Source organism: Oncorhynchus kisutch, linkage group LG20, assembly GCF_002021735.2.
Source record: "Oncorhynchus kisutch isolate 150728-3 linkage group LG20, Okis_V2, whole genome shotgun sequence".
NCBI classification, from domain to species: Eukaryota; Metazoa; Chordata; class Actinopteri; order Salmoniformes; family Salmonidae; genus Oncorhynchus; species Oncorhynchus kisutch.
The window spans coordinates 38,650,368-38,667,840 of NC_034193.2; the positions used below are offsets into that span (position 1 = coordinate 38,650,368).

General features: G+C 43.8%; 1 protein-coding gene and 1 pseudogene across 1 annotated transcript; both read left to right on the forward strand.

The window, feature by feature from the left end:
* The first annotated feature begins 9,450 nt into the window (after nt 1–9,450).
* LOC109865260 (histone H2B-like) lies at nt 9,451–15,985 on the forward strand (annotated as a pseudogene).
* LOC109866050 (histone H4-like) lies at nt 15,148–15,486 on the forward strand. The gene has a single exon (XM_020454607.1). It carries the CDS (start codon nt 15,148–15,150, stop codon nt 15,484–15,486), a length of 339 nt encoding a protein of 112 aa, XP_020310196.1.
* Nucleotides 15,986–17,473: the final 1,488 nt, after the last annotated feature.

Genomic DNA, 17,473 nt, shown 5'->3' on the forward strand with positions numbered 1-17,473 from the left:
GTGACTTTTTCCACATTTTGTTACATTACACCCTTATTCTAAAATGTATTAAATTGTTTTTCCCCCTCATCAATCTACACACAATACCTCATAATGACAAAGCAGAAACAGGTTTTTATAAATGTTCGCTAATTTATACAAATTAAAACCTGAAATATCCCATTTATATAAGTATTCAGACCCTTTATTCAGTACTTTGTTGAAGCACCTTTGGCACCGATTACAGCGTTGTCTTCTTGGGTATGACGCTACAAGGTTGGCACACCTATATTTGAGGAGTTTCTCCCATTCTTCTCTGCAGATCCTCTCAAGCTCTGTCAGGTTGGATGGGGAGCGTTGCTGCACAGCTATTTTCAGGTCTCTCCAGAGATGTTAGATCAGGTTCTAGTCCGGGCTCTGGCTGGGCTACTCACGGGCATTCAGAGACTTGTCCCAAAGCCATTCCTGCATTCTCTTGGCTGTGTGCTTAGGGTTGTTGTCTTGTTGGAAGGTGAACCTTCACCCCAGGTCCTGAGCAAGTTTTCATCAAGGATCTCTCTGTACTTTGCTCCGTTCATCTTTCCATCGATCCTGACTAGTCTCCCAGTCCCTGCAACTGAAAAACACCCCCAGAGCATGATGCTGCCACCTCCATGCTTCACTGTAGCGATGGTGCCAGATTTCCTCCAGACGTGATGCTTGGCATTCAGGCCAAAGAGTTCAATCTTGATTTCATCAAACCAGAGAATCTTGTTTCTTTAGGTGCCTTTTGGCAAACTCCAAACGGCCTCTCATGTGCCTTTTACTGAAGATTGGCTTCCATCCGGCCACTCTAACATACTGGTGGAGTTTTGCTGGACACAGTTAAAAAATTGCTATTTAAAAGCATTTTGCTGTGTTAAAGCCTGAATTTAAAATGGATTCAATTGCGATTTTGTGTCACAGGCCTACACACAATAGCCCATAATGTTAGATTGCATCATCTGAGGGTCTGTTGGTGAGGTATGCAAATTGGAGTGGGTCTACAGTGTCTGGGATGATGGTGTTATGTAATAGTATTCCACTGTGTAATAGGATTCCACCTTCCCCCTATATTATCCTTTTGATGTCTCGTCGGAGGTGGTAGCAGGCTTTCTTGTATGCATCCATGTCCCTGTCCCGTATTGAAAGGTGTCCAGGTGATCCTGGAACCTGTGGCACTGAGAAATGATGGATGAGGATTTGAGAGAGCACCTAAATACATAAATGCGTAAGTGTTCTTTTCACTTCAATTTGACGTGTAGACAGACACGCAACACACAGATGTAAGGTGGCTTAGTAGAGGTAAATTCCTGCAGATATTTAGGGATCTGTTATTTGAAATCAAGGAGTTTCTGGCTTCAAAAGATGCAGAATGTGAGCAGTTGCAAGACAAAGTGTGGCTGTTAAATTGAGCATTTTTTACCAACGTAACTGTTTGGCTGAATGAGCTCAATTTTGAGCTGCAAGGAAAATACACAAATATTTTTTAAATGATTAGCTTTGTGACTGACAGCATTTAAACAAAAATTGAAATTGCTGTCCTCACAATCGCAGCAACATGAACTGAGGAATTTCAAAAATATGTCAGAGCTTGAAAGTCAGGGAAAAGCACTAGCACTTTGTGACTGTGGTCGATACGTTGAACATTATCGCAGACACTTTCGCAGACACTTTCAAGACTTTGCGATCTTGGAACCTGTGGCAACATTTATGTGCTTTATGTTTGGTGTGGAAGTTGATATTGACGAAATTGCAAAAGAAATTGCATAATTTTTTCACATGGAGGCATCAGCCGTCGAGAGTGAAATTTTGACTCTGCAAAGTGACCTCCAAATCAAATTGAGGGCATCAGGGGAACACTTTCGGAACCTTATCATGGAGGAAAAATATCCAAACATGAGAAAAGTTGCCATGTACTTGACAGCGTTTTTTTGGATCTACCTACCTTTGCGAGTCAACATTTTCAGACATGAAGATCATCAAGTCAAAAATAACGGTCCACTCTAACAGATGAACACCTGGACACCCGCTTGAAGATAGCAATCAGTAGCTACAACCCAGACTATACAAAGCTTGCTGACAGCATGCAGTGCAAATCATCCATTCAATAAGGTGAAAAGTTATTTAATATTGGCTAGGGGAGGGGGCAGACCTGGTTAGGATCTACTTTTTCCACCCTCTTCCTATCTAACTAAAGTCTGGGCACCCTTGCTCTAGCCTTTAGATGGATATTTCCTGTAAATCATGGTTTTTGGTTTGGATGCGTTCTTATAGTCACTGTGGGGACGACATCATCTATGCACTTATTGATGGTTTGTTGTGAACGTCTGACGTCATTTCCGGTCACAACTTGCAGGCTTGTTTTCGAGTTGCTGTGCGTTTTGTTGCTAACCTGTTTTGCTACCTGACAACTTTACGGTTTTCACTTTTTAATTACCGTTCATATATTTATTTATTTTTTCCTCAACTTTTTCACTCCGGACGCTTTATCTGGACACGATTCGTCAGGACCTCCAACAGCCGAAGCTAAGTAGTAACATTAACATGATGCCTTCTAATTGCAGCCGCTGTACTCGCCTTACGGCGAGGATAGCTGTGCTGCAAGCCCAGCTTCAGACGCAATCGTTAGGCAAGGGTAATTTCAGTGTAGGAAAGGATGAAATAGCGTCTGTGGCACCAGTAAGTACAGATAGTAGTGTAAATCCCCTGGCACAGTCCCCGCAGCCGGACAACTTTCTCACGGTTTCTGGAAGGAAATGCTGTAGGAACGCTCAACCGGTGTCGCTCATTCAGCCGACAGAAACTTTGTCCCGGTTTTCCCCATTAAGCAGCGGGTCGGAGTCAGAGGCCGATTCTTCTCTGGTCTCTACTCCTCCCGTTACGGGGTCTGAGACGCCGAAGCTTCCCACCATTAGCTCTGACAAATTGAAAACTCTAGTCATTGGCGACTCCATTACCCGCAGTATTAGACTTAAAGCGAATCATCCAGCGATCATACACTGTTTACCCGGGGGCAGGGCTACCGACGTTAAGGCTAATCTGAAGATGGTGCTGGCTAAAGCTAAAACTGGCGAGTGTAGAGAGTATAGAGATATTGTTATCCACGTCGGCACCAACGATGTTAGGATGAAACAGTCAGAAATCACCAAGCGTAACATAGCTTCTGCGTGCATATCAGCTAGAAAGATGTGTCGGCATCGAGTAATTGTCTCTGGCCCCCTCCCAGTTAGGGGGAGTGATGAGCTCTACAGCAGAGTCTCACAACTCAATCGCTGGTTGAAAACTGTTTTCTGCCCCTCCCAAAAGTTAGAATTTGTAGATAATTGGCCCTCTTTCTGGGACTCACCCACAAACAGGACCAAGCCTGACCTGCTGAGGAGTGACGGACTCCATCCTAGCTGGAGGGGTGCTCTCATCTTATCTACCAACATAGACAGGGCTCTAACTCCTCTAGCTCCACAATGAAATAGGGTGCAGGCCAGGCAGCAGGCTGTTAGCCAGCCTGCCAGCATAGTGGAGTCTGCCATTAGCACAGTCAGTGTAGTCAGCTCAGCTATCACCATTGAGACCGTGTCTGTGCCTCGACCTAGGTTGGGCAAAACTAAACATGGCGGTGTTCGCCTTAGCAATCTCACTAGGATAAAGACCACCTCCATTCCTGTCATTACTGAAAGAGATCATGATACCTCACATCTCAAAATAGGGCTACTTAATGTTAGATCCCTTACTTCAAAGGCAATTATAGTCAATGAACTAATCACTGATCATAATCTTGATGTGATTGGCCTGACTGAAACATGGCTTAAGCCTGATGAATTTACTGTTTTAAATGAGGCCTCACCTCCTGGCTACACTAGTGACCATATCCCCCGTGCATCCCGCAAAGGCGGAGGTGTTGCTAACATTTACGATAGCAAATTTCAATTTACAAAAAAAAAATGACATTTTCGTCTTTTGAGCTTCTAGTCATGAAATCTATGCAGCCTACTCAATCACTTTTTATAGCTACTGTTTACAGGCCTCCTGGGCCATATACAGCGTTTCTCACTGAGTTCCCTGAATTCCTATCGGACCTTGTAGTCATAGCAGATAATATTCTAATCTTTGGTGACTTTAATATTCACATGGAAAAGTCCACAGACCCACTCCAAAAGGCTTTCGGAGCCATCATCGACTCAGTGGGTTTTGTCCAACATGTCTCTGGACCCACTCACTGTCACAGTCATACGCTGGACCTAGTTTTGTCCCATGGAATAAATGTGGTGGATCTTAATGTTTTTCCTCATAATCCTGGACTATCGGACCACCATTTTATTACGTTTGCAATTGCAACAAATAATCTGCTTAGACCCCAACCAAGGAACATCAAAAGTCGTGCTATAAATTCACAGACAACACAAAGATTCCTTGATGCCCTTCCAGACTCCCTCTGCCTACCCAAGGACGCCAGAGGACAAAAATCAGTTAACCACCTAACTGAGGATCTCAATCTAACCTTGCGCAATACCCTAGATGCAGTTGCACCCCTAAAAACTAAAAAAATGTCTCATAAGAAACTAGCTCCCTGGTACACAGAAAATACCCGAGCTCTGAAGCAAGCTTCCAGAAAATTGGAACGGAAATGGCGCCACACCAAACTGGAAGTCTTCCGACTAGCTTGGAAGGACGGTACCGTGCAGTACCGTAGAGCCCTTACTGCTGCTCGATCATCCTATTTTTCTAACTTAATTGAGGAAAATAAGAACAATCGGAAATTCCTTTTTAATACTGTCGCAAAGCTAACTAAAAAGCAGCATTCCCCAAGAGAGGATGACTTTCACTTTAGCAGTGATAAATTCATGAACTTCTTTGAGGAAAAGATTATGATTATTAGAAAGCAAATTACGGACTCCTCTTTAAACCTGCGTATTCCTCCAAATCTCAGTTGTCCTGAGTCTGCACAACTCTGCCAGGACCTAGGATCAAGAGAGACGCTCAAGTGTTTTAGTACTATATCTCTTGACACAATGATGAAAATAATCATGGCCTCTAAACCTTCAAGCTGCATACTGGACCCTATTCCAACTAAACTACTGAAAGAGCTGCTTCCTGTGCTTGGCCCTCCTATGTTGAACATAATAAACGACTCTCTATCCACTGGATGTGTACCAAACTCTCTAAAAGTGGCAGTAATAAAGCCTCTCTTGAAAAAGCCAAACCTTGACCCAGAAAATATAAAAAACTATCGGCCTATATCGAATCTTCCATTCCTCTCAAATTTTTTTGAGAAGGCTGTTGCGCAGCAACTCACTGCCTTCCTGAAGACAAACAATGTATACGAAATGCTTCAGTCTGGTTTTAGACCCCATCATAGCACTGAGACGGCACTTGTGAAGGTGGTAAATTACATTTTAATGGCATCGGACCGAGGCTCTGCATCTGTCCTCGTGCTCCTAGACCTTAGTGCTGCTTTTGATACCATCGATCACCACATTCTTTTGGAGAGATTGGAAACCCAAATTGGTCTACACGGACATGTTCTGGCCTGGTTTAGATCTTATCTGTCGGAAAGATATCAGTTTGTCTCTGTGAATGGTTTGTCCTCTGACAAATCAACTGTAAATTTCGGTGTTCCTGAAGGTTCCGTTTTAGGACCACTATTGTTTTCACTATATATTTTACCTCTTGGGGATGTTATTCGAAAACATAATGTAAACTTTCACTGCTATGCGGATGACACACAGCTGTACATTTCAATGAAACATGGTGAAGCCCCAAAATTGCCCTCGCTAGAAGCATGTGTTTCAGACATAAGGAAGTGGATGGCTGCAAACTTTCTACTATTAAACTCGGACAAAACAGAGATGCTTGTTCTAGGTCCCAAGAAACAAAGAGATCTTCTGTTGAATCTGACAATTAATCTTAATGGTTGTACAGTCGTCTCAAATAAAACTGTGAAGGACCTCGGCGTTACTCTGGACCCTGATCTCTCTTTTGAAGAACATATCAAGACCATTTCGAGGACAGCTTTTTTCCATCTACGTAACATTGCAAAAATCAGAAACTTTCTGTCCAAAAATGATGCAGAAAAATTAATCCATGCTTTTGTCACTTCTAGGTTAGACTACTGCAATGCTCTATTTTCCGGCTACCCGGATAAAGCACTAAATAAACTTCAGTTAGTGCTAAATACGGCTGCTAGAATCCTGACTAGAACCAAAAAATTTGATCATATTACTCCAGTGCTAGCCTCTCTACACTGGCTTCCTGTCAAAGCAAGGGCTGATTTCAAGGTTTTACTGCTAACCTACAAAGCATTACATGGGCTTGCTCCTACCTATCTCTCTGATTTGGTCCTGCCGTACATACCTATACGTACGCTACGGTCACAAGACGCAGGCCTCCTAATTGTCCCTAGAATTTCTAAGCAAACAGCTGGAGGCAGGGCTTTCTCCTATAGAGCTCCATTTTTATGGAACGGTCTGCCTACCCATGTCAGAGACGCAAACTCGGTCTCAACCTTTAAGTCTTTACTGAAGACTCATCTCTTCAGTGGGTCATATGATTGAGTGTAGTCTGGCCCAGGAGTGGGAAGGTGAACGGAAAGGCTCTGGAGCAACGAACCGCCCTTGCTGTCTCTGCCTGGCCGGTTCCCCTCTTTCCACTGGGATTCTCTGCCTCTAACCCTATTACAGGGGCTGAGTCACTGGCTTGCTGGGGCTCTCTCATGCCGTCCCTGGAGGGGGTGCGTCACCTGAGTGGGTTGATTCACTGTTGTGGTCATCCTGTCTGGGTTGGCGCCCCCCCCCCCTTGGGTTGTGCCGTGGCGGAGATCTTTGTGGGCTATACTCAGCCTTGTCTCAGGATGGTAAGTTGGTGGTTGAAGATATCCCTCTAGTGGTGTGGGGGCTGTGCTTTGGCAAAGTGGGTGGGGTTATATCCTTCCTGTTTGGCCCTGTCCGGGGGTGTCCTCGGATGGGGCCACAGTGTCTCCTGACCCCTCCTGTCTCAGCCTCCAGTATTTATGCTGCAGTAGTTTATGTGTCGGGGGGCTGGGGTCAGTTTGTTATATCTGGAGTACTTCTCCTGTCCTATTCGGTGTCCTGTGTGAATCTAAGTGTGCGTTCTCTAATTCTCTCCTTCTCTCTTTCTTTCTCTCTCTCGGAGGACCTGAGCCCTAGGACCATGCCCCAGGACTACCTGACATGATGACTCCTTGCTGTCCCCAGTCCACCTGGCCATGCTGCTGTTCCAGTTTCAACTGACCTGAGCCCTAGGACCATGCCCCAGGACTACCTGACATGATGACTCCTTGCTGTCCCCAGTCTACCTGGCCATGCTGCTGCTCCAGTTTCAACTTCCACCTGACTGTGCTGCTGCTCTAGTTTCAACTGTTCTGCCTTATTATTATTCGACCATGCTGGTCATTTATGAACATTGAACATCTTGGCCATGTTCTGTTATAATCTCCACCCGGCACAGCCAGAAGAGGACTGTCCACCCCACATAGCCTGGTTCCTCTCTAGGTTTCTTCCTAGGTATTGGCCTTTCTAGGGAGTTTTTCCTAGCCACCGTGCTTCTACACCTGCATTGCTTGCTGTTTGGGGTTTTAGGCTGGGTTTCTGTACAGCACTTTGAGATATCAGCTGATGTACGAAGGGCTATATAAATAAATTTGATTTGATTTGATGAAGCCCGTGACTGTTGTGGTAAACTCCTAAATGCAATCGGATGAATCCCGCAACATATCCCAGTCTGTACTAGCAAAACAGTCTTGTAGCATCGCGTCTGCTTCCTCCGACTACCTCAGTATTTTGCACATCTTTGTAAACAGGAAGCACGAGATTGGAGTAGGGATGGGAACCGAAACCTGGTATTAAACGGGCCCGGGGCTAAATTATGAAAGACCGTAGTATCGATAAGCTCCGACGTTATCGGTTCTGCTTTCAGTACTGGAGAAATTAAGAAAATACATGTCCTATTTATTATTGCTAACCTAAACGTTATCTTGCACATTTTATTTCACCAATCGTTTCTAATTTGCAATTGAGCTATTCCCAATTCAGAAGAGAGATCTCTCGAACGTGTCTGTGTCTGTGTTTCTCACAAGTGTGTGAACCAACCCACGCCTCCCTCTAATACCGCTGGTCCAAGCCAGACAAGCCCAAAGCCCCTTCACGCTGGCAGCTAGTGTGAGGATGACTGAGGAGAGGGTGAATGAGTGCCACCTAGCTGTGACCAAGTTCATAGTGTAAGGCCTACACCCCTTTGCAACAGTGGAGTCCAAGGGCTTTAGGTAACAGTCTGTCAGTATTTATTGAGTTGTATTAATTTTTGGGATATAGTAGTGTAAAAGGGTTGTATGTTAGTCCCATCACTCCACAATACAATACACAACACAATAATGATAATTCAACACATATATATTTTTTTACTGTAGGGAGATGAGCAAGGCACTCAACCCCAAATATACCCCTCCCCCAAGTTACATCGGTGACACATTAATTCCTATCTGGTATGGTGTAGAAAAGGCCGATGTGATCACTGAGCTGAAGGACGTGCCAAAGCTGGCCATCACATCAGACGGGTGGAACAGCCTCTGTCAGGACCACTATCTCACTGTTACAGTGCAATACACAAGCCAGGGCAGTGTAAAAATCGCAAATTGGCAAAGTAGTGGCAGGAGATCTCAGACATTCTGGAAGAGTTTGAGATAGAGCTGAGCAAAGATTGTAGCTGTGACTGTTGATAATTCTGGCAATATGGATGTTGCCATCAAGAGGCTACACATCCTAAAAATAGGATGCTTTGAGCACACATTGATTCTGGCAGACCAGAAAATCTACAAAATGACTTCCATTGATAAATGGGCAGCCCGAATCAGTAGTCGTCATGTGGTTCAAGAGATCCTCAATGTCCAAAACAGTCTTGGAAGGAAAAGCAGCAGCTCCTCGGTAAGAAGCCAGTTCAATATATTAAAGTATTATTTATTTAGAAATCCGTGACTCTGCCCCTAAAACCAAGCATTACCACGAGGAAGACCATTACCGCCATGGACGTGGTCTATGCTCAGAAACACCAAGGACACACCCTGTACGGTTTCGGCGGTAAAACGCACTGTTTTCCCAACTTGAAACTAAAGGCTCTTTAGAGCCACCCACATCCGCTTCAAAAGGGCCAATTCCATATAGTGATTGGTATGTTATTGGAATGTTGTTTAGGTAAGCTATTTGGTAGGAAAGCATGAGCCAATCCGAGTAGACAGGGAATATTAATGACAGGACTCTGTTCAGTGCAGCCTTCATGCACAGAGTGAGGCCTATGTGTGACAGTGCCAAAGTGGGCAATTCTAGGATCAGCGTTATTTGGAGCAGGAATCGTGCCCCCCACACACATTTTGAAACACACAATTCCCCATCCATCACAGAATGTGAGAGAAGGGGGAGGGGAGGGGAAGGCATCCCACACATTTGTCTTTGTTCGGGAAGCCCGCCTCTGAGTGGAAGACTCTTTTGAGCGCAAGAGCTCCACTGGGCAAATGGCAGGGATGAGAAAGCAGGGGTGTGTCCATGGCAGCTGAATATGCTTAGCTTCCTTTTCATAAGACAGGTAAGCGCCCTCCACCCCTCATTTGTTTCTGAGAAGCAACGAGACATCAACATCATGTCCGAGCCAGCAAAGTCCGCGCCCATTAAGGGCTTCAAGAAAGATGTCACCAAGACCGCAGGGAAGTGCGGCAAGAAGTACCGAAAGTCCAGGAAGGAGAGCTACGCCATTTACATGTACAAAGTACTGAAGCAGGTTCACCCTGACACCAGCATCTCCTCCAAGGCCATGGGAATCATATTAAGTTGAATGAACTCATATCTATGTTATTTGACATGAATTCTGAATTCTGTACAGCACTTTGTGACATCAGCTGATGTAAGAAGGGCTTTATAAATACATTTAGACCCAATCACAAAGGTTCACATTTTACTTTTGGATTTTGCTAGATCAGAGTTCCCTTAACAGAAAAGGTATTAGGAAGGCAGGAATCCGTTGATTTAAACATCAACAGTTTGCAAAACAGCTCTTATTAAACAGTACAAAAGCAGCAGCAACGACGGTCAAATTATTACTTGACAAATGACAAGAATTGCTATCAACATTGCAGGTGCGTCCTGGTTGCTGCATAGACTTCATAAGGAACTAAATATTCTCATAGTAACCGTGGTGCTGAAATGGCCACCGCCTCTGCCCAGTTGGCAAGGGCTATTTCCCGTTTGAGGGAATTTTGACACCCTATAGGCACAGTTCAGTACACACCTCATCCAATAGGCTCCAGTATCTATATAAGCCCCCCCCCCCCCTGTAATTCTCACAGAAACCACTTTATTTCCTCCACTTTCCCTGGTCATCTGTGGCATCTCCACTGCAACAAAACGATTGTGGAGGTGCATTGATGTAATATATAGTCCTCGAGAAGAAGTTATACAGGATATATAATGTAATGGCATCTCAAACGTTTTTTTTTTACAATCCATATACCAGTAGGAGAGCGTACAGAAAAATAATGCTCTAGGTTAGAGAGAACAGTTGCAATCCATTTTTAATCAAGTAGTACCATTTGAAGTGACCCTCATTTTATACTTCACAAACATACATTGTCATGATGTAGTGTTCCAAATCTGCAGTAGACAAAAACCAGTTGAAAATGTGCAGGTCAACACCAAACGGTTAAGTGATTCTGATTTCAGAGCAGTCAGATTAAGTAATAGTGAAATACATTTTAACAAATTAAATAGAATATCATATCAAAAGTAATGTGAGCATTGCATTGTGGAAAGCAATGACTTCATAAAAACATGTATTGCAATGTGCAGCATGTATTTGTAGATGAAACACTGATTAAGTTGGGTGAAAAAGTAACTATGATTTGGTGTACTCTACTTGAAAATGTGTTTGGAGTTTTGAAAGCACTGCCTATTTGATGATCTGTTGTTGTTGTTTTTTGTTTTTTTAACCACATACTTGGGGAAATGGCACCAGTTGAGCAATGATGGCTCTCTGTGGCCATTGTGAATAGAACTTCAGATCCAGCAGGTGGTGCTCAAATGCCTCCCTCCGTGGCTTGAATGATGAGTAGACCAATTCCTTATAGCTCCTAATGCATTTAAGGCCCGTGTTGGCCATATGACTTCTGATCCAGCAGGTGGCAATGAAATCCCTCCCTACATGACTTGACTGACCAGTTAGTTGTCTGACTCCTTATAGCTCCTAATGATTTTAAGCAGAGTGTTGGCCACATGACTTCTGGTCCAGTAGGTGGCGGTGAGATCTCTCCCTACATGAGTTTACTTATTCCTTTGAGCTCCTAAATTAGGCCGAGGGTGTGAACAGTGCATCTCGGCTGAACCCTGTTCTGAGCCCCTTTCTTCATTTCATTCGAGATAATTCCTGTCTTCTTCATGTCCTCTTCATTAGTCCCTCTGCATGTCTTCCTTCCTGTCTTGCCACGTGGGTTCCACTAAGGTGTGTTTTTTCTTCTTCTCGGCAACCACTAGCCACTCATAATGGAACAGCAGTCACTTGAATAATGTTTCCATAATTACTCATGTCATATGTATATACTGTATTCTACTCTATTGTACTGTATCTTAGTCTATGCCGCTCTGACGTTGCTCGCCCATACATGCATACATTGTAATTCCACTGCCTTTGTTAGATTGATGCGTCTTGTGTGTGTTGTTGTGAAATTGTTAGATATTACTTGTTAGACATTACTGCACTGTTGGAGCTAGAAACACAAGCATTTCACTACACCCGCAATAACATCTGCTAAACACGTGTATGTGGCAAATAGGATTTGATTTGATAGGTGATTGGATTAGATTTGATGTTGGTAGGAGTTTTCCTCAGTGCGTGTCCATCTTCCATTTCCACTTCATGTCCTAGTTGGGGAGCTATCCATTATACTGTAGGCTACTTACTAGCAATGTCACTGTAGTCAAAGTAGATTTTCTAGGCTATAGGGTGTGGTAACAGGCCCTCTGTCATTTGTTTTTGTACTGTACATGTGAAGTATCTGCACTCTAGCCTAGCGCAGAGCAAGGCTGTTGAGAATAGGGGATTGCAAGCAGTTGAGGGGAACTAGTGAAAGACTCACCTGCTGTTCAACACAAGGCCCCAAACACCTCTGCAGACAGAGTATTATTCACTCCCAGTCCTATGATCTTGCTCTGTGAAGGAGGTTTGCTTTTCAGCATCCAATTCATGGCAGCCTTCACCCTAGTTGATTTGGGCATGTGAGTGATTCGAGAATGTTTGGCTTTGGTATCCAAGGTGTTTGAGAATGTTGGGGGTCAGTGTTCCGAGGGGCTGACTGTGACATCATAAAGCGGAATGTAGCTAGTGTGCTGTTGGAGGGATTCCAATTCAGTCTGGTGCAGTCTTCCAGACAGTGCAGTTGTGCTTCAAGTCTGCTCTCTGTGTGATGACTTGTACGTTGATTGTGACTAGATGGAGTACAGCTACGACCAGAAGTGACATTTTCGGTAACCCTAACCCTTTTCATAACCTTAACATAATTATCCTAACCTGCTAAGGAAAAGTCACTTCATGACACTAGCTGTAGCCCACCTAGTCAAAACCTTGTCAGCCCTTATCCTAAAAAGCTAACTCTGTTCCTAGATGTACTATGTACTATTTATTTATTTATTTATTTATATTGTATTTATTTATATATTACTAAACCAAGGGCTGGCAGCCAGTAAGTACAGGTAAAAGACCAGTATGGCAACAATAATTTGCTAGATTAAAGCTAGTCACATCTGAGATGTTAGACTGCACTGAATGATAGAGTGCCAGTATGTGCTCTTGGACCCTTATGGCATCAATGGGTCCGCCCCATTTGTCCCTTTTGAAATGAACAGTTGAGATGGGCCCTCCTTCTGTGGCCGTCGTTTTATGCTACATCTGAGGCAATCTTGTGGGCATAGTGTCACCTGGGCCAGAAATGAGCAACATCACACCAATAATAAGACACTTTGTTATTGGTTAGCAAAGAAACGTACAATATAATTTTTGCACAGCCCTATCACCTCTGTATGGATAGGTAAACCATCTGTTCATTGTGTAGGTGGGTGGGTGTCTGAGGAATGTTTTACTGCGTTTCAGCTTACAGAGGTATCACCACCCCTCCTATCGGCACCTCAGGTCCTCTTGGCCCCCTGACTGTCAGGCTGGATCCTGTCTAGGGAAGAAATAAGAAGAATGATGTTATTAATGACAGGTAATATACTACCGCTGCAAGATGACATGGCCTTCCACAAGGTGACATGATGGGGCCCCTTTGCCTTTAGGGCATCCCATGTGTATTTGTTTCCCTGTAGCCTATATCTTCGGCATTTGGATTTGACGGTGTCCCGTGTATGGAAAGATGAAGAATCCATTTATGAAAAAGTGGGCATTTTTTCCAATGGATGTTTGGTGTGTGAGTTGTTGTTATTTTGTGTGTGGGAGAGTCACCTCCTCTCTACTTGGGACCTCTTTGAGTTCTTTAGGCCTATCTCTATTAGAGGGTTTCAACGTGGGGTGAGTCATACTAGTTCAGTATGTAGTTAGTGTGCCTTCCATGGCCTGTGAAGTTAAACTTGAAGTTAAAGACCCATTTCCTCAGTGTGGCTCCTCAGTCTTTGGGTGAGTACTCCCTCAAACAGCCTCCCAACATGACTGTGGAGGCTGATTGGTCTTTGACTTGTGACGTTGTGTGGGTCTTTACCAGGTTTGTGACTCATTGTGACAACTGCAGATTTCCAAGGTAGGGGAAAATGGCCATCCATGAGACATGTGGTGAAGAGGTTAGAAAGGAGGTGCAGGTATTCATCAGGTGCTTGCTTGTGTGTGCTGTCAATGTTGTCTTCCTCAGATGCTTTGTTTTTCATTTTTTCAGATGACTCTTTATTTCTTCAATAGTAACAGAGTGGGTGAGGGGATGGTCTACTGGTGTCAGATTTGAAGTATATACTGTTTTCTATATTTCTCTGTTGACAATGTTTTTCCTTTCTTTGTTATAGAGGGATTAATTGGGACGAGAATTAACATTTTGTAGGTGGTTTCTAAATAATATAGCTTTTGTTTTGTTGTCTTCAATTAATTGGTCTTGAGACTTTAGCACAGGTATGATATTATTGGTTGTTTCCTTTAATTGCTTAGATTTTTTGCCAGAAGATCCAGGGGTTGGTGTCTGTATCTAGCTGGTGATAAAAGGCAGCCCTCTGTTTCTATTTGTGAGGGTGAGTTGATATCTGATATGATTCTGAAACCAATTGACTTCTGTTTTCAAGTTTTTCCAGCAGCCTATTGAAAAGATTGAGACATGGTTTAACATGTGCTGAGTAAAACTGAACCCACAAAAGACTCAATGTGTCCTCTTTAAAATAAGCACCAGCAAAAACAACAGGAAACCCATAGATCTCAGACTTTACGGAGAAACAATGAAGATAGAAAAAGAAGCAAAATTCCTTGGAGTCACCTTCCAGAAGAACATGCACTGGACAACCCATATAGCGAACATAGAGAGAGAGGGACGAAAAAAGACTAAACCACTTAAAAACGCTGTGCGGAAGAAAATATGGAGCTTCACCTCAGACAGTGATGAAAGTCTATCAACTACATCTGATCTCTCTTTGGATACCAGCCTGGATAAGAGCTTCACAATAGCAGATGAATTGGCTACAGATAAACCCGAAACATGGCAATAGAAATGGCTTACAGACTACCAAGATACATCAGCAATCACTACATTCACAGCATATCCGGACTCCCATCAATCAACAATAGACAGTCAATCATTGGCCAGAAGTTAATCAACAGAGCCACTCATAATCCATCATTGAAGGAAGCTGTCGGATAGGCCAAATGGGCCACAGACACACCCGTGTACATAATGCTGAAACTGACCTAAAATATCCCCCATCTAAAACATAATCATGCAAGACTGACTTTAATTACACATGGAAAATAAACTAACATAAAAAGAGCAAAAATAAAATTCTAAATACATTTGCATCATAAAAATAGAAATGTGTGTATATATGTGGATGCATTCATTCACCCCCCTCCCTTTCCCCCCATACAGCTATGAGCTGTAATTGTAATAAAGTTGGTTTTAAGTACAGTAAATTCATGTCGGGAAAGGAAAATAGAGCAACGAATCTATGCCTGGAAGAGTCAAAGAGGCAAAGAGGCAAAGGTGGCAAGGAACTTGGAAAAGGAGGCGCCAAGTGTCACCGCAAAGTTCTCTGTGAAAAGATCCATGGAATCACCAAGCCCGCTATCGGTGTGAAGCGTATCTCCGGTCTGATCTATGAGGAGACCCGCCTTGTCCTGAAGGTGTTCCTGAAGAACGTGATCCATGATGCCATCACCTACACCGAGCATGCCAAGAGGAAGACCGTTACCGCCATGGATGTGGTCTACGCTCTGAAACGCCAGGGACGCACCCTGTGCGGTTTCAGAGGTTAAACGCACTGTTTTCGGAACTTCGACATCCCGACTTGAACCCAAAGGCCTCTTTTAAGAGCCACCCACATCCTCTTCAAAAGGGCCAATTCCATATAGTGGTTGGCATGTTATTGGAATATTGTTTAGGTATGCTATTTGGTAGGAAAGCATGAGCCACTCCGAGTGGACAGGAAGTATTAAGCAGGTCCACTCGGACACTGGCATGTTATTGGAATATTGTTTAGGTATGCTATTTGGTAGGAAAGCATGAGCCACTCCGAGTGGACAGGAAGTATTAAGCAGGTCCACTCGGACACTGGCATCTCCGCCAAGGCCATGGGAATCATGAACTCGACGTATCGCCGGAGAGTCCTCTCGGTGTGCCCACTACAACAAGCGTTCTACCATCACCTCCAGGGAGATCCAGACCGCCGTGCGCCTGCCGCTCCCAGGTGAGCTGGCCAAGCACGCAGTGTCTGAGGGCAGCAAGGCCATAACCAAGTACACCAGCTCCAAGTAAGCAGCGTATTTGGACTGCTATACTAACCCTAAGGCTCTTTTAAGAGCCACCCACCCTGTCAGTAAAAAAGCAATTCCATTGCGACCGAATGAATGTGTATGTAGGTAGGCTGTGTCCATTGTAGGACTGTTCCATTGTGGGCCGGTGCTGTGGGCCTTGTTGGAGAGTGGCTGCTTTGTATCCTTTTCCGTTTCAAGTGTAGGGGTTTTGCGTGCTGTCTTTGTCTGCCGAATGTAAGATAGCAACAGACGTTTCTCTGAAGGACATGACAAACAGGGTTGGCCTCCATTCCAGTTGAAGGCCGTCTATAGTGGAATAAGTGAGTGGAATGTGAAATGGCAAAGGGTGAAGACAGGGCCGAAATGGCCGTTGTTTGAGGTGACTTCCTGAATAAGTAGGAGACGGATAGAGTGGTGGCCACTCCAATACCTTGACTTTGTTGTCCTTAAGCCATTTTTCCACAACTTTGGGAGCATGCTTGGGGTCATTGTCCATTTGGAAGACCCATTTGCGACCAAGCATTAACTTTTTGATTGAGGTCTTGAGATGTTGCTTCAATATATCCACATAATTTCCTTCCTCATGATGCCATATATTTTGTGAAGTGCACCAGTCCCTCCTGCAGCAAAGCACCCCACAACGTGAAGCTGACACCCCTGTGCTTCACGGTTGGGATGGTGTTCTTTGGCTTGCAAGCCTCCCCCTTTTTCCTCCAAACATAACAATGGTCATTATGGCCAAACAGTTCTATTGTTGTTTCATCAGACCAGAGGACATTTCTCCAAAAACTACGATCTTTGTCCACAAGTGCAGTTATATAGGACTTGTTTTACAGTGGATATAGATACTTTTGTACCTGTTTCCTCCAGCATCTTCACAAGGTCCTTTGCTGTTGTTCTGGGATTGATTTGCACTTTTCGCACCAAAGTACGTTCATCTCTAGGAGACAGAACGCGTCTCCTTCCTGAGCGGTATGATGGCTGTGTGGTCCCATGGTGTTTATACTTGCGTACTATTGTTTGTACAGATGAACGTGGTACCTTCAGGCATTTGGAAATTCCTCCCAAGGATGATCCAGACTTGTGGAGGTCTACAATTTCTTTTACTGAATCCTTTTGATTTTCACATGATGTCAAGCCAAGAGGCACTGAGTTTGAAGGCCTGAAATGCATCCACAGGTAAACCTCCAATTGACTCAAATGATGTCAATTAGCCTATCAGAAGCTTCTAAAGTCATGACATCATTTTCTGGAATTTTCCAAGCTGTTTAAAGGTACAGTCAACTTGGTGTATGTAAATTTCTGACCCACTGGAAATTGTGAAACAGTGAATTTTAGGTGAAATAATCTCTCTGTAAAAAATAGTTGGAAAAATGATTTGCGTCATGCACAAAGTAGATTGCCAAAACTATAGTTTGTTAACAAGAAATTTGTGGAGTGGTTGAAAAACTAGTTTTAATGACTCCAACCTAAGTGTATGTAAACGTAT

Coding starts and splice junctions, on each gene's coding strand:
- LOC109866050 (XM_020454607.1), top strand. CDS start 15,148: ATGTCGGGAAAGGAAAATAGAGCAACGAATCTATGCCTGGAAGAGTCA.